Source organism: Lasioglossum baleicum, chromosome 1, assembly GCF_051020765.1.
Source record: "Lasioglossum baleicum chromosome 1, iyLasBale1, whole genome shotgun sequence".
In the NCBI taxonomy this organism is placed as follows: Eukaryota; Metazoa; Arthropoda; class Insecta; order Hymenoptera; family Halictidae; genus Lasioglossum; species Lasioglossum baleicum.
Genome location: NC_134929.1, coordinates 17,870,158 through 17,891,064, shown reverse-complemented (window position 1 = coordinate 17,891,064; position 20,907 = coordinate 17,870,158). Strand labels below are relative to the sequence as shown.

At 45.6% G+C, this 20,907-nt stretch overlaps 1 protein-coding gene across 5 annotated transcripts in view; it reads right to left on the bottom strand.

Annotated features, from left to right (window-relative positions):
- The window catches only part of Osp (myosin phosphatase Rho interacting protein outspread), a 223,592-nt gene that overhangs the window by 23,406 nt on the left and 179,279 nt on the right, over positions 1-20,907 (bottom strand). For all 5 annotated transcript variants that reach the window (XM_076422932.1, XM_076422936.1, XM_076422939.1 and 2 more), the window contains exon 4: positions 5,500-5,688. In XM_076422932.1, coding sequence (XP_076279047.1) covers positions 5,500-5,688 — 189 coding nt within the window. The remainder of the gene's footprint in view (positions 1-5,499; positions 5,689-20,907) is intronic.

Sequence of the window (20,907 nt, the reverse complement as noted above, 5' to 3'; positions counted from 1 at the left end):
CGATCAATTTATCAGTGGAACTGGCCCGTAATCGGCCCGAATGAAACGGACGATCGGAGCGTAACTCGGCTTTACCGATCCCCGGCGACGGCCTTCGAAGAAATACGAGGGGGACGCGAACTTTAAGAGAACGGCCGAAGTTAGTGCCGCACCTGAGGATGCTCGCCGCGCCGCACCGGTCTCATAACTAGATTCTTTATGCGCGCTCGATAGCTGGCCTATAGAAGCCACCGGAAAGCATCGGGCGATAAGATACTAATATTCGAGCTTGTTTCGCCGTTTAGTCGCTCCAACAAATTGTTATTCCGCTCGCGGTTCTGTAAAGTACAGGCTGCGGTGCCACGGGCAATTGTTCGCCATCAGTGAAATTAGAATAAACGATTCGAATCGTTTCTCAACTTTTATGTTACCCGAAGCTCCGCTTAAATGCTTGATCGTATATTTCCTCGAGTAAAATTGACTGTAGAAAATTATTATCTGACAACTAGTAGTTTGTAATTTTTCTATAGAGCATTCTTCCGCGATGCATTCTCCGGAATTCCAAATTTCACCTGCAACTGGGACAGATGAACATCCCAGCCTTTCGTGAACAAGTCTGCGAGCCACTGTGTACCCACACGTGTCCGTAATTTACGATCGATTTAGCATTCGAAGCGAGGACCGCTGGTCGAGCATCGTCGAGGGGACACAAGCCGAATTTCTATGGCAGGTTTGTCGAGGATGCGGTGGATCGCGGAGGAATCCGTGGATCTTTGAGCATTGTCCGAGGGCTCGAACGGCGCTCGATCGATTCCGTTACGCAAGGAATGATCGATCGGCAAATGGAAACACCTCGGCGTCGTTGGTGGACCTGCCGGCCGGTGTAAACGTACGATTACGTTACGAGGCCAAGGCGAGACGCGTATACGAGTACGTACGCCAACACGGGAGCGTACGTGAACGGTGAACGCGCAGGAAACGGGGCTCCCGTTTTATTTTTCTTCCTCCGGACTCGGAGCTACGTAAAAGCTGCTCGACACCACAACGGCGCGATACCAAACGCCGCGGCACCGCGTCGTGCGATCGCGAAACCAAATAGATGCGCACCCCGGTCTCTTCCCGCGCCGGAACACCTGTCCGATCCCATTTAAACGAACCTCGTTAATTGCGAAATGATCCGCGAGCACGAAGCGAACGTGTTCCACGATCTCCATCCGATCGCTTTATCTTCGTTGGGAGACTTCGTTCTCGAGACTGATCTTCTTTTCATCCGGTTCTGTTTGATTTCTAAACCACAAGTTAGACCCTCAGTTAACCATCGTCAGTGATAAAATTGCCCATTTAATTAAATGGTACTTTTACGTCACACCCTCAGGGTTGGAACCCTCATCCGTCCCTCATTTTACGAACTGAATCTGTCCCTCGTTGTCAAATTGACGCAGTGGTAAAAGATCGACGAAATAACAAGATAAACAGTTATTTTTTTATTTCATGTGTTTCGCATGAAAAAAATAAAAGTCACGAAGTTTCGGGAAAATTTACCTACAAATAACAGAACAGTATATGTAACTCGTTTCGGGGAAACTGTCAATGTGGGAATTCCATTATACAGTGAGGGACGAAAGTGTTCGTACACCCTTTAAAACAGAATAACTTGTTTATAATTGTATCAAACGACCTGATTTTTCATAATCAATTAGAAGCATTGGTTCACGAAATGATTTTCGAAAAAGATTTTCCAGAAATTATAATTTACAAGGTTACATGCAGAAATACAAAAGGCATTGTTGAAAGTGTCTTATTTGGGCCTTAAGGAAAATTTAAAATATATGTTCTGTAGAACTGTGTTCGAAATCGAAATCGTTGGACGCAGGAAAAAAGGCATGCATCAAAAGATGTAAAAATCTGTGGATTTTAAGCAGAAACTGACCAAAAGTCGCGAAAAACTATGATTTTTAACCACTGTAGCTCTGGAGAATGTTAATCGATTTTGATGAAATTTTCAGCACGAGTATAACTAACATAGATCTACGAAACATATATTTTAAATCTTCTCTCATTAAGGGCCAAATAAAAAAGTTTTACAAAATGCTTTTCTTATTTTTGCATGCAACCTTGTAAATTGTAATTTTTGGATAATCTTTTTTGCATATAATTTCGTAAACTAATACTTCTAATCGATTATGAAAAATCAGGTCGTTTAATACAATTATAAAAAAGTTATTCTGTTTTAAAGGGTGTACGAATACTTCGTCCCTCACTGTAGCTTTAGTATTTAACCAACAGTGTTAAAATCTTCATTCACTGCATAATAAAGTTTCCGCATTAAATCTACAATACTCTACCAGAAAGATTACAAAATTTCTGCGACATAAGATTGACGTGTTGAAATTTCACCACCAGATACATTCACATCGAGTGAACACTACAGACAAGATTTTCAACCGTTCTCAGGCCAACATACAAGAAAAGATTCCTTCGATACTACGTTCAATAAATTTGCATAAATTTGCTAGAACGGACTCGATCATCGGCATCTCCTAGTGTTGTTCACATTCAATTTGCCCGAGGATCGACAAGCGCGGACAGATTTTGAAATACCGCGTCCCACTCGAATCACCGTTGAAACAATAAAAGACAGGATTTTATCTTCTGCTGCGATCGGCGCGAGCACGATCCTCCGATACCGTGTTCGCCGCTGTCGATCGAGCGTGTATCCCTGTCATCGGGAGACTGTCACTGACAGCGTTACTATTAACTCCCGACAACAACAGGACCCTGAGTTGCGTAAGAAATTGATTGATCGGCGAATAGGGAACGCTTCTTCTCGTCGCCTGGGATAGAAAATTGTTTAGAGACGTTGACCCGAGTCGTTCGGGACAATCTCTTGATTCAACGTGTAATTAACCTTTTCGTTTACTGAGAATTTAATAGAAAAGTGTTATTTTCCTTAAAATAGGTGCTCCAATAGCATGAAGAAATTGGAAATTGATTTCGCTGTTTCTTTTCTATGAAGAAGGATATTTGAACCCTGTGGATCTTGATCTCGCTGTTTCTTTTCTGTGAAGAAGGATATTTGCACACTGTGGATCTTGATTTCGTTGTTTCTTTTCTATGAAGAAGGATATGTGAACATTGTGAATCATGATTTTGCTGTTTTTTCTATCAAGAAGGATATTGGAACACTGTGGATCTTGATTTCGTTGTTTTTTCTATGAAGAAGGATATTGGAATACTGTGGATCTTGATTTCGTTGTTCTTTTTCTATGAAGAAGGATATTGGAACACTGTGGATCTATATTTCGTTGTTTTTTTTAAGAAGGATGTTTGAACACTGTGGATCTTGATTTCGCTGTTTTTTTTTAAGAAGGATGTTTGAACACTGTGGATCTTGATTTCGTTGTTTCTTTTCTATGAAGAAGGATATGTGAACACTGTGAATCATGATTTCGCTGTTTTTTCTATGAAGAAGGATATGGGAACACTGTGGATCTTGATTTCGTTGTTTTTTCTATGAAGAAGGATATTGGAACACTGTGGATCTTGATTTCGCTGTTTTTTCTATGAAGAAGGATATTGGAACACTGTGGATCTTGATTTCGCTGTTTTTTTTCTGTGAAGGAGGATATTTGAACACTGTGGATCTTGATTTCATTGTTCTTTTTCTATGAAGAAGGATATTGGAACACTGTGGATCTTGATTTCGCTGTTTTTTCTATGAAGAAGGATATTGGAACACTGTGGATCTCGATTTCGCTGTTTTTTCTATGAAGAAGGATATTTGAACATTGTAGATCTTGATTTCGCTGTTTTTCTTCTATGAAGAAGGATATTTGAACACTGCGGATCAAATGGAAGGGCTTCGTTTGCGTAAAGAGAGGACCAAGCTCGACCGCAAGTAGGAAGAGGCCGCTAGAAAGCGCGTCGCTCGTGCTCAATTAAAATTAATTGAAATACAAACGCCTCTATCGGCGGAGTTAATCCTCTGTGGTCTGAATGGCTGTCAGATCGGGTTGAATCGGCCGGCTGGGAATCGAATTGAATCGTCCCCGGGGATTAACAAACACGGAGGACTTTGGTCGGGTCGTTCATTGTCCCTGGTCGGAGCGCGTCTTGTCGCCGAGCATAATCGGCTCTCTATTCCAGCAACGAGTGGCGAAAAGAAACGAGCAAAGAACTCGGCATCGCGAGATCGAGTCCTTTGAGAGCCCGGTGAATCGCGGAGAGAAGAGAGAAGAGAGAGAGCAAGCCTCGACGTCGACGACGTACAAACTCGCATTATTTCGCGCGGTAACGAGCGTGACGCCGCGACAGCTCGCGCTAATGATCGAGCATTATCGCACTTTTGCCGAGCTCGTTTCTTCGCCGGCCACTCGCGGGAATTAACCGGCGACCGGACACTCTGGCCTGCATTACCTGGTCAACTACCGACAATGTTTATTCGGAAGTATACATTATGTACTCGACTCACCGGTTTTCGAGCGCTCTTTTTTTCGCGGACGTATTAATTCGAGGTTCTTTATGCCCCCGATTCGTGTTGGCTTCACTGCACACGATGATACAGGTATTTGCTAGTACCAACCCCCGTTTTACTACTTATCGTCGTGTCGTTTTAAATACAGTCGCTCGCAAAACCTTCCGCCTGAAGGACTTCGAGTGTAAATGTACCTATTACTGCGAGTGTACACATCATTATTATTATTTCATGATAAATTATGAATAATATCGAAATAAAGCACGATACAGCAGTAATTGATACAGTTACCCTATTTTAACAGATCAAAGATTTTACAGTCGAATTAAGGGATTCCAAAGTAGGACGCTTTTTGCTTCGAACTTGAATAACTCGGGCCCGTAAAAACTTGCAAGTAATAGCGAAGAGATTTGGTCGATTACTGCAAGTGTAACTTATTTAAAAGATTTCGTTCGAAATAACTTTGTCGCTTTTACGAAGCAACGTATGCGACTTTTGAAACTCGATACACGTCTAGCGGCGATACACTTGGGAACAATGATTTGTGCAAATCGTTTGGCAAGTTCGAGCAGCGAATTACACCTTTCAGGCCCGGCCCTGAAAAAGAGGTAACCCCCAACGGGCCCGCCGCTGTCATTCGTTGATTACGGTGCGCCGCATAATCATTACTACATCCTTGTGCGTCATGCTTGTTACGCGTGCAGTTATACCAGAGCCGCGGCCGACTTGTCTCACCAGCGGAAATGGCTTTAATAAAGCCAAGCGTGGATCGTACGGACGGGAAACATTGTCATTTAACACTTTTGCTTGTAACTGCAGTTGGCCGTCAAAATTTTGTTGCGATAAACAAGTGTAATTAGTTAGAAAAATGTTGTCCGATCCATGTAACATTACACTAGGTCCACAAAAATTACGCAATCGTGACGGTGATAGAGAAATAAAATTGTGAATGGATCAAAGAAGATTCAAAGAACATAGTTAATTGTCTGAATTATTGAATTCAGTGTTTGATTGTCGAATTCAAGATGAATTTCTGGAGAACATACCTTGTTTCTAGAGTAGACTTGAAGAACGTCAGCCCACCATCTCGTCTCCTCGCGACACGTGCCCTTCACGAAGGTGACGCCCTCGGGCGAGGTCACCGCGAGGCTGTAAGGATGTCCGGTGATGTCCTCGGCTGCGGCGACCTCCAGTACGCGAGTCATGTCGATTCTCGCTTGGGGTACCGTCTCCGGCTGCAACAAAAACCCAATGTCACCGGTTAATCACAGCGCTTGAATCAATAATCTGTTGGGTAGCCGGCAATTTAACCGGGTAATTGTCCGATGGACGACAATCTCGTTTAATAATATGATAATTGAATGCCGATCGGCGGACTATTATAACAGCCTGCCGTGGAACCTCGACGATTCTCGAACGGCCTCCGGAATTGTCTATCATTTTTATGCAAACACGTTCCGCGCACACTGTCAACGCGAATGCTACATAAACGCCTAATTAGTGCAATTAACCTCTTCGCCCGCAACACCAGACTCTTGCTGAAGATTTCGAAACGAGTCTAATAAATATGAATGCTGGTTGTCTCTGCCAGATCTACACGAAATTATACACTAGAGTAAACGTAGACACACAATCGACTATATTGTATAATGCATATTTTTCTTGTAATAACTAATTTCGGATCAGCAAGTTTCTCTCAGCTGGAAAGCTGGAAGCTCAGAATTTAACAGTTTTTCCAAATAGCGAAGACCGTAAAATCGCGGTTGAAATTTATCGAATTCCCATAAAAACGCGAACTGGCAATCGATGGATGCGCCTAATCGCTTCCTTCCCGCATTCCGTCGCGGCGGCGCGTTTTTCCGCCGGTTTCTTCGTAGCCCGCGCAATTTACATTTCCCCGAGCGATCGGTAAATTAGTCGTTGGGAACGTGTCCCGGCGATCGGCTCGCGACTAGGAAACGAAACGGTCTTTTTATCGGTCATTTTCGATGGGCCGTGGGGCCCCGTGTTCCCGGTAATTTCGCGGGTTTATTTGTCGAGCGCCGGTTTTATTGGCCTGGCGGGGCCGGGATAATTTAGTGCCTCGTAACGCGGCACGACAGTAAAAACCGCGCAGAGGGGAATAAAATCTTCCGGTGTTACTTTGTCGCCGATTTCGGGGCGCAAACGGGCCCCGGGGCTCGCGGCCCGCTGGCGTCCCGCCCGGAAACGCGTCGTTCCGCGCGCAATAAGCGAATATAAGGCCGCGGGGCCCACGCCGTTACGATCCCAGCTGCTCGCCACTCGTAAAACCGGTGCTTCCACCAGAATAACGCCTTATTACTATGTCGGTGAATAGTTCTCGCCTCGTAAAACGAAATCGAGCTGGCCAGACGCGGCGACCGTCTCCGCGAACCGGAAATTACACGACGAAGACACCGATGGACGTCGAGGTCGCGATCCGTGTCAAGGATGAACCTGATGCCTAAAGTCCTATCGCTTTTTTCCAACATCAAATCTCAAGGTCGACGATGCTCGCACCTCGCACTCGAGGAAGAATTATTCACCGAGGAAGAAAGCATTTAGATTTCATGTATGTTGTCATTTTAATATTTTATTTTATAAAAGTCATTGTTATCCGAACATTCGACTATTCCCTTATTTCCTTCATTTCTCTCTCACGCAGTAGTAATTTTGATGAATATGTCCGTTTTTGAAGACTCCCTACTTTTTCCGATTTTCAGGTGGAAAGGGGGTATAGGATAGTTACGTGACGAAACTAGAAAATAACTAGAATCCTACTAGATCTTGGGTCGAAACATGGGTTGCGGGGCCCGGCTTTTTGTCCTTATTTGAGCAGATTTTGGGCTGGGTGATGGTTCATTCTAAAGAGGAAGGTTCAATGCGGAGCGCTCTGGTCATCTTTTAGTGACAGAAAAATACATTGGAATCTGCGGGTATTTTCTCGAATTTTCCTTTACTTTGGACACTCATATTATTAGATATAAACATAATCTCGTTAAATCATTTGTCGAGCGCTCCGCATTTAAAAGAAAAGCATGGTCTAGCGGGCCCCAGGACATTTTTTATTTGTATCGTGTGCAAAACAATGCTTTTAGGATGAATGATGATCACCCAAAATTGTAAGTCGCTAACCCCTCATTTAAGGGTATGAGGGTAAACACCCTAAACTTTATACATTTTCTCGGTGTTTTCCAGCGGCTCGCTGATCGCAGTTGAGCACTGACAAGACACAAGAATCTACGTTTTCGTATTTGCAAGAAATTGCTTGAAACCTTCGTCGGGCTGGGTCTAAAGAGACCTAAGCACCGGCGTCCGAAGGTAAACCACCCCTGAGGGTTCCCCAGTAAAACCGAATCTCGAGGATGAGTACTCGAGCCTCTACCAGTAGCGACTCTTACTCCGGAATTCGCTTTAATCCCTCTACTAATTAATTCGTGGAGAGCCCGTTAGGGTGAACGAGGGTTGAAACGGGATCCGTACAGAGCGGATATTCGCGTGTTGTCTTGTCCCTCTGCTTTGAGCACGTAAACCAAAGCCACCTCTTCAAATTGTCTCGAATAACCTTCCCTTCCGTATTTTTTTCTGTCCATGAATACAACGAACGAGCACCGGGACCAGCAGCGGAGATGTCTGTCTTTCGTTGCAGCTTGCTCGAATATTATCTCGTTTATCCCAGTCGGAACAGTGAAAGGAGCTCTTTCAGACTCTCTCGCGATCTCGTATAAATGAGATATCGATCAAGTCGAGCGCGAGACAGCGAGGTGAATGGGAAATTAGGCAGGTGTCCGGAAGATCTCGTGTCTTCCGGGTGAGTAATCTTCGCGGGGCCATGGCTATCGTCTCGGGAGAATCAAACCGGTGACTTTTTTGCGCTTGTCCCGCGATCCTGAATAACCGTGATCCCTCTTCAATTTTTTCCGCGTGTCTACAGCTGACAGCCGGTCGCTTCTTTCGTGTTCCACCTCCTCGTCCTCATCCTCGTCACGTCAGTCGCGCGTTCGAAAGGTTAATTGCCGCTCGGTTACCGATACTTTGTCACGACTGCCGTTTCCAACGCGATTGTTTCTTACACGGTAGCGCGGAGACAAAAACTATGCCACACTTTGCTGAAACATGTCTCATACCGATAGCTAACGAATTGGGAATGCTTCCATGATGTTCGCCAATCTCGAAAACTCATACGTAACGTTGCTCTTTACGGAATAAATCAATATTGTGTCATGTGTTTGCTATGAAATTAATCTGTACTAGATGTTCAATAAGAACGACACTACTCGTAGGTACTCCTGCTAGTTTCGGAAGTTATTTTAACCCTCATACGATCCTCAGGGTAAAAATTCACCCATTTACTATTTTCACATACTGTAAAATCATTGATTCCTTTATGTTGTTACGAGCCAGGGTCGCGAATAGCACGAGTGGCCGGGGAAGGGTTGTTACCCTAGGAATATGATATCAATTTGTTAGTTAAGGTACGCGGACGAACCCAATGCGAAATTGGGGAGCCGCTAGGATTATAGACAGCGAGGACGAACCTGACGCGCGAAGTCAGGGATCCTCTAGAAATGGCGCGACGCGACGCGCAGACCGGCGATGCGAAACCGGGAAGCTGCTAGGAGGATGATTGTTGGATAAGAGCACAGACGAACCTGTTGCGAAATCAGGGAGTCGCTAGGATAATTAGTAAGCCTCGTAAGTAGTATAATTTAATTGATACAACCCGAGCGGTAAGATTGTACCGCGTGGGGACGTTCAATTGCTCGATTAGGATATTGGACAATAATTATGGGTTTAATGAATTTGCGTTAATTATCAAAGAACACAAATATATATTCTGATTATAGGAATTCGTCTTACAATCGTGTAATTGTCGCGAATTGATTGAATTTAGAATGGAAAGAAGATATTACCTACACTAGAATGCACGGCGTTGACGCACTGGCAATGCGGAGCTCTCGGAGCAACCTTATCACTGCCTAATAGATTTTACACCGAACTCGCGGAATCTATACGGTTAAAGTTTGATTCGATGAGGAACTGTAGCCCGATCTCACTGGTAGTTGGCTTCCGGGATGCAGCACGGCGCGACACGATTCGTGATTACGACAGTACTAGCCCACGAGAGTAGAAATGCAAGGGCTTATATACCCCTGCAATGACGGGTGGTACTGGCCAGTACCATTCAAGTGAACATTCGTATTTTGTCAACGTCCAGTTGGTCGTGCGTATGTTTGGGCCCTAAACTAAACTATGTAGATTTATCTAGGGTGGCGCCGTTCGTTTAAGTATCTAGGACGGTTCCTGCCAGAGATGATATTGAACACCTGTTCGTCATCCGTAACAATGTCTATGTTGTGAGATGTATTTCTTTAAAATGTGACGTTACAAATGGAACATAATTTGTTGATTTCACGTGTAGAGCAAACATGGGTGAATTATCATCCTAGTCTCTTTTATGCAACTATTCTTGAGGAGCGTACGAGGGTTAAGAGAATTAAATTGATAAATTGTTTTTAATATTTTATAGTGTTTCCTTCATGATCACCCCCGTCGCCGCGGGCGGTGCTCGGTCCGAGCGCGATCTCGAATCGCGGCCAGATCGTCGTCGTTTCCAGGAATATTTTCTCCAGCCGCTTTCTACGTCCGACACGGAAGCTCTCGTTTCTTTTTTCTTCTCCTTGTACCACGACGATCGTAATCTCGTAATCTAATTGGGACCTCTTTGTGCTGGAAACAAGTCGGATAGATCCCGGATAAAGATACAGCCGTTATCGTGACGAGCTGTTTCGCCAGTTCCGTCGTCGATTACGATCCCAATTGTCACGAACCGGCGATCGGTTTCGTCACACGGACTGTGAGAACCACAGATTCCCTGATAAAAATCTTGGGGGATTACGGGGATCGCACGATACGGTAACAGATATCGTTATTTCGACAACTTCCACCAGTTGTCGCTTGAATTTTCCAAATGGCTACCGAGCAGAAGAATGGTTTATTAATGCACTCGAATTAATGCACTCGAAACACCAACGTCATGCTTGTGAACTTTATTTCTGTTAATAAACAAACTTTTCGTAAGCATCAGAAGCAACAAGTCTTGTTTGGTGTAGCTGTGCCAAGAGCAAAGGCTAAAAATATGTCCTAAAACCTTCTTCATTGTGTTTCTTATTGATTCAACAACAAGTGTGCAGAGTTCCATAAAGCTGCTGTTCAATAAGAACCAATAAATGACTGGATTACTTAAATAATAAAAACTCTGGAAGGAATATACGTGGAGGAACTGTATAAGAACAATCTTTATTATTACGCTATGGTTGCCTAGACGGCCAACGACAGACTACTAAACCCCGGCTACGACCGGCTACGACCGGCTACGACCGGCTACGACCGACTACGACCGACTAAGATCGACTACGACCGACTTCGCCCGACCAACACGCGCCTCGGACGCCTCGACCGAACACCTGCGGCCGCACACAAAACACACAGGCTCAAACGCCGGATTCGCTCTCGCGGAAAAAACATAAACACAGCGTTACAAACTTTTGAAAACGCGCAATTTCACAGCTGCTTTGCTTAGTCCTTTAAACAAAAATTCCGGAACTCCTCAGCAGCAGAATTGGATCCAGCAGGCATCGCTACGAAAATTCCGTCGAATGTAGATTTTCGCCTGGATGGAAGCGGTTCATCAGCCTGTCTCCGGCAATAAAAGAGCCCGGTAACGGTAAAGGTTCGTCAGCGTCCGCTTATACCGCTTAATCAAGCGCCGCGCGTGAAACAAGACGAGTCGCGCGCGGTTAACGCGGCCGTCGCCGCAGAACAAAAGATCCGCAATGAAAAAATCTCCGTTAAATCGCGCGTCTCCGCTTCTTCGCCTCGTTCGAACATTAAACGACGGGATGCTGGGGAGGAGCGGGCAGAAATCAGCGACAAAGAGTAAAAAAGAGAGAGAGAGAGAGAAAGGACAGGGACGTATGTATGTGTAAAATGTAAATTTTTGCGTGCACGCGAGGAGAGAAGAAATATGGTCGCGTCCGCGGAATGATGCACAAGTGAACGAGCCCCTCTCGCGTTTCGAGAATTACGTCGCCGACCGAACGCAAGAAAAAATAGCCGCCGTGCGGCCGTGAATTATGCGCGGACACGCGACTCATGCAACCTCTCCGAGGCTCCGCCGGTTGAGACTCATGCTTCCGCAGCATTAGAGCGAGATTCTTACGAGATTCTGCGCGGATTTGAAGAATATCCTTCGCTTAGGCTTATTAATACCCCGTGAACGCTTCTTGTTCGGCCTTCCGCGGAATACTAGATTGCATCGTCGTTCTCTCGAGCTCCTAGCCATCTTCGGGCACGCTGTTTTTATAGATCTTCCTTCAAACAGCAAGATTTCCGTTGGCAAATATCGACTACAGTTACAGCACTGTCTGTTGACGAACTCGTTTCTGCGAATACGTTTTCTTGCGAGAGAAGCTGCAGAGTTTAAAAGTCACTCTGCATCAAACTGTACAATTCCCTGAGGATCGCAATCTTTCTGTGACAGAACTTATGAATACAAAACGTAAGTACAAACTGCAGCCACTGGAAATTCATTCTATTCGGCTATAGCGTTCATGGAAAGATCATACGTGAGCCGAATCGTTTCCCACCGCTCTCGATTTCCGGAATAGGGTGCCGGGCCCAGTTCGACAATCGCCGCCGATTCTAATTTAAATCGTTCGCGACAGCTCCGCAGCGTAAAGTGCGAGATACACGCTGGCAACAATTCCGGCCGGTATAAATCGATCCAGCCGAGATTCGGTTTGGTTAAAAGAACCGCAGCAGCAACAGCCGGCCTGACGGAACTGTATCCAACTGCAGATAGTCGTGGGCAGCTAATCGAGCTACCCGGCTAACCCGTATTTATAACCCAGAAACGGCGACGTTAAATTCCACCGAGCGGTTAATAACAGCCACGACAAAAGGCGGCATACCGTTAGCTTGTTTCCTAGCGCACGAAATCATCGTGGATCGCGTTTCGCGAGCATAAAACCGCCCGGCGAACTACTACGGCCGATCGACGCCAATAAAATCCGCGATTTAGAAATGCCCGGGGTCCCGACGAAAATTCCACGATCCCGCGTATGCGTGTAGATAAATGTACGTGTGTATACGGGACAACGCTTCGCACGCCGGCGTCTTACTTTCTATTATCCGCGTTCTTGCCACGGCTGAATGGAGACCGTACAATTAACCACACTTGACGTCCGTACACAGCGATCCATGAAACGTCCAACGCTCCCGAGACCCGGCTCGGCTCACTTTGTTGCGCGGCGACTACAATTTGTTATTTGTTTATACGCCGACCGGTACACACCAGGCATTGCGTGGGTGGGATTAAAGGCGAGCCCGACCAGCGAGTACTACGAGCGACACGCGCGCGTGCCTCGCGGTTGCGTAACGGGGATCGACGGATCTTACAGAGATCGCGCGCGATCAATCGGCCCAAAATCGGGGACCACATTCGTGTTCCTGCGAGTTAAGGCACGTGTCCATGTCAGAGTCCAAAAGCTATCGCGAGTTACTCTCGAGAGTCAAATTCGTCGTCAGTGTACTGTCGTATTCCAGGTGAGGGGTTAATAAACGTTATAGGTTTATGATAAATAAAACACTAGTTTATTAATAAAACTCCTCTAAAAATAAGTCGTCGAAAGTCTGACAATTTGTGATAGACAGGAATTCGAATGTATAAGGTCTTAGCTGTGCTGAAGTTTCCTCTATTTGTAAGATCTGGTTTCAGTCTTTTACGAGATTAACTTAAGTAGCAGATGACTATAGATACTACAATGACGTGTCTTAGTGATGATTTTTGTGTGACTAAGGCTAGCGAACGGTCGAGGTTCACGGTTGCAAACATCTTAGTCAGTATTTACCATAAAGTAAATAGTTGGTCATCCAACAGTACAGTAAATCCTCATTTACTGTCCGGAGTCGCCTGTGCGATCACTGTCCAGTGCCTACCCACTCCACTGCCGACCAATACTGCCAGCCAGTATATCGGTGTGACACCACTACATTGACACCATGAATCGAATGTTCAAACCTTTTTTATTTCCATTATTTTTTTATGGGACTTTCACTAACTTATTTTTGGCATTTTTCTGATTAAAACAAGACCAAACACGATATAATTTCAACTGTATTTAGTGGTTTAATCGACGATGAAAGTTTCAAACGCAACGAAGAACAGCGTATGGGCCAATCTTTGAACTGTGCCGGCGACGACGATACGCTTCGGCCACGCGATCCGTATATTTCATTCTGTCCTTTCCTATGTTCGGCTCCCTATTGAAGTCTCGACGCGGTCGGCGCGATAGACGCAGTCATAAAAAAATAGTGTCCCTGTACGATCACTCTCCGTGCAGAACACGGCTGTTGGACAGTAAATGAGGATTACTGTACACGGTATTGAGAGCTGCACAAAAAATGTCTGAAGTACTCTCGAGAGCAACTGTCGACAGAAACTCTCAGAAGGACCCAAACATTGTATCAGGAGATACGACATCGCGGCAATGCTTGGACTAGAGTTGTATTTCCAGAACAGTTTTATTTCAAGAATTTTCCAATCCACCAGCATGCAGAACCATCGCCAATACACTGTCTCCTCGCCGGCAGAGTCCGCCGCGAGGCGATTCGCGAAAGGTTATGGCTGAAAAGGTTAAGTTTCCCTCGACGGAGGCCCCGAGAACGTTCTCGCTCGGCCAAACCCACGACAAACGGTCGTTTTGCAATTTCCCTGAAACGTCTTGTCTGCGCGAAGACGACTCCGCGATGCTATCCAGCGATAGCCTTGATAATTGAATATCCGCCGAGATATACCGAGATCTACTGAGGACGCTTGTTCGCGGTGTACCACGGTCTCTCTGATCGGTCCGTCACGCTGAAATTTCGTAATTAATAAATCCCGGCGTTTAAAAGGGGCCGCGTGGCCGGGAGCGGTTCGATTCTCGCGCAATTGAATTAATGGGCCGATGTCCTTATTAATTGACTTCGCCCCGGTTACAAATTGCGGCTGGTATCGCGGAGCGCTCGCGCGCGCCGGTGGCTGCTTTCATTACCGGTCTGTCCCTCTAGAGCAAAAGAGAAACAAAGGGAGAAAGAGGTAGAGGTAGAGGGAGAGACAGAAAGAGAGAGATTGTAGAAGGTCGAGAGAGATTCTGGTTGTGCGGCGTCGATCGAAGCAGATCCGAACGTGACTGACGAGGATGCGGAATCGAGTCGAAAGCTCGTACGGCAACGAGGAAAGAGAAGGGTGTCGATCGATCCCGGTGTTCCCTTAATGGGAATCGATCCTTTAATCCTCCGAAACTCGCCTCGCGGTCTCTCTCGCTCGCTCCAACGTTCTTGTTTCCCCTGTTCGGTTTTCGCGTTCGTTCTTTATTCCGTCGATCAGCCCCCGCCCGATGGTCGATTAATCGTGGTCGACGATTCTATCAGGGACGGCCCCCGTTAATGTAACGCTAAGAAGATTTATCGATGACGTAAATAATATGCAGACAGTCGTTCGAAGTGACGTGAGCGTTCGCTTATCTCGCGGCACCGGGGAAGATTAATGCCCGCGCCGAGCGGCGCGTGTACCGCAGTTAATAAACATTGCGGAGCAATAATAGCGAGAGGGAACCGAGGAAAGCTGCTCCGCGGAAAGAATCCTGATCGAGCGAGCGTCGAAATGTCGGCGCGAGCTAGTTAGTCAATCGCTGAGGCTCGCGCGAGCTTGCTCCTCCTCTTCTTGAACAAGGTCTTCTTCTTCTTCTTCTACGGGCCGCGACGAGAAGAACGGGCACATGCGGTTTGCACATCGTGTGCCACACGTTATTTCTTTTTTCTTTTCTGACAAACGATCAGGTTTTCGTCCGCGTAAATTACCGAGGGCACGCACTGGCGTGTCCAAGAGATCCGCGATACGAGATCTACCCGGCGCAAGTCGGCAGGAGACGATGGAGGACGAGGCGATAAGCGTCGCTAATTTCCGTAAATTCGCCGGCGATTCGACCAGGGCGTTACGTTTTAATTGCCGCAATTAATTAGACCCCGGATTGGAGGGAGAGTCGGGAACGGACGTTCCTACGAGCCTTGAAACACGGTCGTTTCCAGACGACCTTCGGTCGACGGGAGATGAACCTCCGCTGCCGAAGACAAAGTCGGACCAAGGAGTTTCTCGAGAAGACGATGCACACGCGCGCGCTACAGCCGATAGCTGCAAGAGTATCTCTCTTCGGCGTAACACGGAAAGATCGAAAGATTGCTGGCGCTGCTGCTGCTGCTGGTGGAAGAGCGAGACGGTTTTCCTCGAGAGGGTAGAAGGGAGGTGAACGAGATCAGGTGGAAGATGAAGAGACCGCCGCGGGGCGCGACAACTCGTGTTTTACATAAGCCGCGCGGATCTTATCTGCGTGTTCTGGTACACTCGGGACACCGCAACCGGGTCACAAAGAAACCTGCTGCTACCAGATTCTCGACGACCTGAAGAACCCAACCTGCCACAGTCTTTTTTCTTGCTTTTTTATTTGTCTTTCGCTCGGTTCTTGCCCCTTTTTCTTGCAAGCGTGGTGCACGTGGCGCGGTCATTTGTTTCTTTCTGCAACGTTGGACGGCTTCTTTGCTGCAGTTTGAGAGTACAACATTTTCTTTAGTATGCGACACTAGACAATCACAACAACCCTTAACCTTCCGTCGGGCGCAACCGATCTGAAAGGCACAGCGCGATCATTTAGTATCTGGAAAATACAAGCGGCTCAGTCATACCTACCCTTGGGGTAGGCCCAAAAGGGCGGCCCAACGACTATACATAGACGGCACCAAGTGCACTATTTCCCTAACAGCAGTTGTATAAATGAACGTCCAGATATTGCGCCCGACGGAAGGTTAATAAGGTTCCATGCCAACCCTGTGAAGAAGGTGTACCGTTGATTAGAACCTTCTGATTAACATTGCTTCTTTGCAACATAGCAAATCTAAAGCAATTGAACTTCGTCGATCCACTTTTTCAGCAAAAAGAATTCCATCAGTTGGTTCAGCTTCTCCAAAGGAACACCGACCACGTTGCTTCCTTCCGCGAGCTAAATTTCCAATCAACTCAAACATGGTATCAAACCGAGGGGTACCAGGGAGGGCGGTGGTGTCTCTATTTTTTCTAATTATAAACGACTAGAAGCGCGCGTGTAGTCCCGTGTACGAGGAGGCTTGACAAACGTCAGTTTATAAATTCCGCTCGTTACGGGGTCCGCGGCCTGTAATCACTGCGGGCGAGTTAATGACATTCCGCAGCGGCCGTCCGAGATAAATCAAAACGCGTATCCTCGCGGAGCGCGAGGACATCTCTTCGAATGAACCGTTCCCGCTAATAAATACGTCGCGCGCAGAGGAAAAACCTGGATCAGGGCGGTCTCGTATACATAACGGCCGGACACACAGCGACCATGATGTATCACCGCTTCGGACACGTCTAGGCCCCGTGTGCGCCCGGCATAATCCACGGACTATGTCGAGCGTACATCGAAGAGCTCTGGCTTAATAGAGTCTCGTGCCCCGTTCTACTTAATCCTCCCATTCGATACACCCTCAATTTCAGATTCATCCTTCTGAATCGCAACTTTCCGATCACTGGACTGCGCGTCTCGTCGTAAAAATTGTCTACATCGATGCTCGGACAACGTGTAAAGGTATGTGTTCATTTAAGAGTTTGCGAAAACAGTGGTACGGTAATCAGACTGACGTTCCAGAAAGTCAAAAAACCAACAAGCATCAAATTCGTCTCGAAAAAACAGGGAGAAGGTAATGATACCAGAAGTTCTCTACAAAAAGTGCAGGAAATTGATCCTGAATTCGATGATTTATGAATAGACTGAGGATCTTCATGCAAAATGAAAAATGTTCGCGTAGATTGCAGGACACAGGAGCCAAATAAAAATCGCATCCATCTTTTAATTGTCCTATTAAGCTGAAACTAATACATTGATGTCCTCAAATATTTTTAACACGTCCCACAGAGTAGTGGCGAACGCGAATCTAGCTGGACAAAAATAAAAAATCATATTTTCGCAGCAGAGCGCGAAACATGTTGGGACTTCTTTCTAATGAAACGGTTGGTAAGGGTCAATGATCATTTACTCGAAGAAGTGTTGTAAAATGCTTTTAGAGCAGGTAGAAAATGAGCTTTTGCGGGTGTCAAACTATTGCACGTGTCAGTCGTGTTTCAAGCGTTCCGAACGAACTTTGCCTTCGATCTTTTACGTGCCTATTTTTCTTTGTTGGATATGGATAATTCTAAGAAGGGTGTGTACTTATATATTTCACATAAAAACCAATAATATCTACGTAAATAATTGAGCTCTGTATCATTATATGTAAAGTATTATATTTTCTGTCTTAGAGCAAGTTGCTTTACCTTTGGGTAGAGTTACAAGAAAAGCTTTGCAATCCTTTGTCATACTTTCATTCTCAAATCGTAAATTAAATATGGTAGAACCATCGTACAAAAAATTATCGCCGGTCTGTGTCAACCTTCTTTGTTTTTTACATTTTAGTGGCGCCTGTTTATGTTTGACGCAGTGAGGTGAACGTTGCTAAAAGAAGTGCTTGTGTATATAATTATGTAGTGCACTATTTTATTTTATTTAAAAGACAGTAGTACTGATGAAAAGGAGTGTATTAAAAAAGTGTGTGATAGATTTTGCGTAAATTTAAAGAACAGGTGGCAGAAAAGTTACTGTAGCGTAACTAAATTTCTAAACAAAAATGAACAGTGGTTGGACGGTAAAGTGCAGTTTCCAAATAAAAGTATACAAACAGTAGATGCAAAATCTTTTGGTAGAGGACGTCCAATGAAACAATTTGATGAATGTTCTGACAAGAGTAAGAAAACAAGGATCGATACATTTGTGAAGGATATTAGCAGCGAGGAACTGATATTTGCAGCTGAAAAACTACATATATAATACTTAAACAAATACAAAATGATATTATATGTGATTTGAAAACGTTGCGGGGTCATTAAACATTACAAATAATTTTGGACAGCTAAATCAATGAAAAGGTTCGGTTCGGAAGCTTTTCGGTGCAAATGCCCAATTGTCACCACAATGTTTTGAACATTTCGGATAATCTGGCAAGAAAATGTTTCAAACAAAAGTTAATCTACAGTTTATAAATCCCAATAAAAAAATTGCACAAAACTTTTCCTTTTTAATATAAAAATATGATCATGTTAATTTTTTAAATGTCACTAAGTATTTTTTATTACATATTGTTGTAGCTGATGTCAAGACGAATCCAATGAGCTACTTAACTACGGCTTTAAGTCTTAAAATAATGCTAGAATAATTTTCTCCAGCTATATTCGCCATCGGCACCACTGTGCGTCCCCTTCTTTAAATTGTACGTGCCCATTTTCGTCATAAAATCATGAAATCCACAGTCTATTTACGAGCTAATAATGGAGCGATGACCACAAGGAAGCGATGAACGATGAAAATCTGCATCCCCGGAAAAGCGTGCTCACTTCGCAGGTCTCGTTAGTGCGAGACTGATAGAAATTCCGTTGAAACTGCGTGGCTCAGTTCAACGCGTAAACTCATTTTATACCGAAGCGCAAAAGCCACTATAGGCTCGGCTCGGATCGTGCATTCCGTCACGTTGCAGGGGAGGAGTCGCTCGCACCGCGCCGAGCTGCGCCGCGAGGAAATCCCTGGTATTCTAATCAGTTTCTAGCCCCTATCTCCCCTGTGGATGGCCGACAAAGTTACTTCGGAGAAAATCGATGGATCGGTAGTCTTCGCGTGTCGTAATATTCATTAAATGAATATTAAATGCGCTAGTGGAATGGAATGTTGAACGGGCATTGATATTCTGAATAACAGAAACAACTATGCGTACGAAGAGATTCTCAAAAGATGGTATATCAATTCGCCACGAAAACTGTAAATTTGCAGGAACATTCTGGAATCGTTTCTAATTCGATCGGACATAATATACGATCCAGGAGGAGGATCCCTTTTGACGCAGGCTTGCACGTGTGTCTAGGTATATCGCAGGTATCGATATAATTTATACGAGCCGGCCATAATTTAGATCGACCGGCCAGATTGAGCTTAGGACCGGCTAGCATCTCGAGCCACGCACAATTTAGACGAAATTACAACGTGGAACCCGCGGCAGATATTACCCGACCGGCTATAACTTAATGCCGGCATAACTTAATCCAATTATAAATCGGACTTGTTCGGAACCTCTCGGAGAAGGCCGGCCAATAAAGGGGGAGTAGATGAGCTCCGGTGTTAATCAAGGCCGTCGATAAATCGGATCGATCGGCAAGGATCGACTGGCTATCGAACGGATAGAGCGTTCCATTTTCCGATCGAGTTAGAAGGCAATTAGGATTACCTGTTTTTTTTTACTCGACACAGTGTTATCTGTGCAACGACGCATTTGGCGAAGCTGAATCGGAATGGGTGTAATTCTGTAATTGCCGAAGTCCTGAGATATCGCGCGGAAACGGAATTGCTGATCAACTCGATTTATCCCATTTCTGATAAGCGATATGCACTGGACCTAAATTAAACTGACCACAAAACAGAATTGATTAATTGCGCAGCGCCACGAATCGACAATCTATTAAAACGTTTCTCGAGCGAATGGACGCTTATGTTCCGTTAATCAAATCGATAAATCGGATGGCGCGCGAAGCAGGGAGGATTTCGTCGTTTCCAATTTATCCCGAACCTATTATCGTGGCGAGAACACCGGCTATTTGTCGCCGGATAGTTGCAAAGAGGGAGAGAGAGAGAGATGGAGGAACGGCATCGGTGGCTCAGCGTTGTTCGCGACTCTCGATGGGTTTCGGTTTTATCGATCGTTTTTCGCAGCGAGGTTCCCCCGGTGGGACCTGTTCCCACCGATGAAAAGTTACCAGATCGTTCAGCGTCGACGACGATACGCCCGGTAAAGACCCCCGTTGCTTTTCCAGATGGAACTGGTCGCGACCGTGCGAAAACGACACCGCAGAGTCGCGAGTTGGCTCACGCCTCGCGAGCTGCGAACTCGCCTCGAGCTGATCTCTTTGGATTCGCCATCGAGTATACACGACGTAGAAAATTTCGTGTATTGAGATCATTGAATGATCGTGCGGCAAGTTCCGAGATAAAAGAGAGGGTACACTTTGGACAATGACACCAGCAGGACAATGCTAACTGGTTATTCAAGCTGATCAGAGTTCGCGTCATCGCTGACCCACGTCACCGAGGCCTAATTCCTATCTAGAGTTTCGTCCCAGTTCCCTCTCGATTGCGTCACGAGGCATGCGAGTCTGAATAGCTAAAGAGATGAACGCTGGAGTGACCTCTGGGATAGACTAGAGCAATTCCGACTCCATTCAGAGCTGTTCTGGGTTAGGTCAATCACTGGTTCGACGATATATC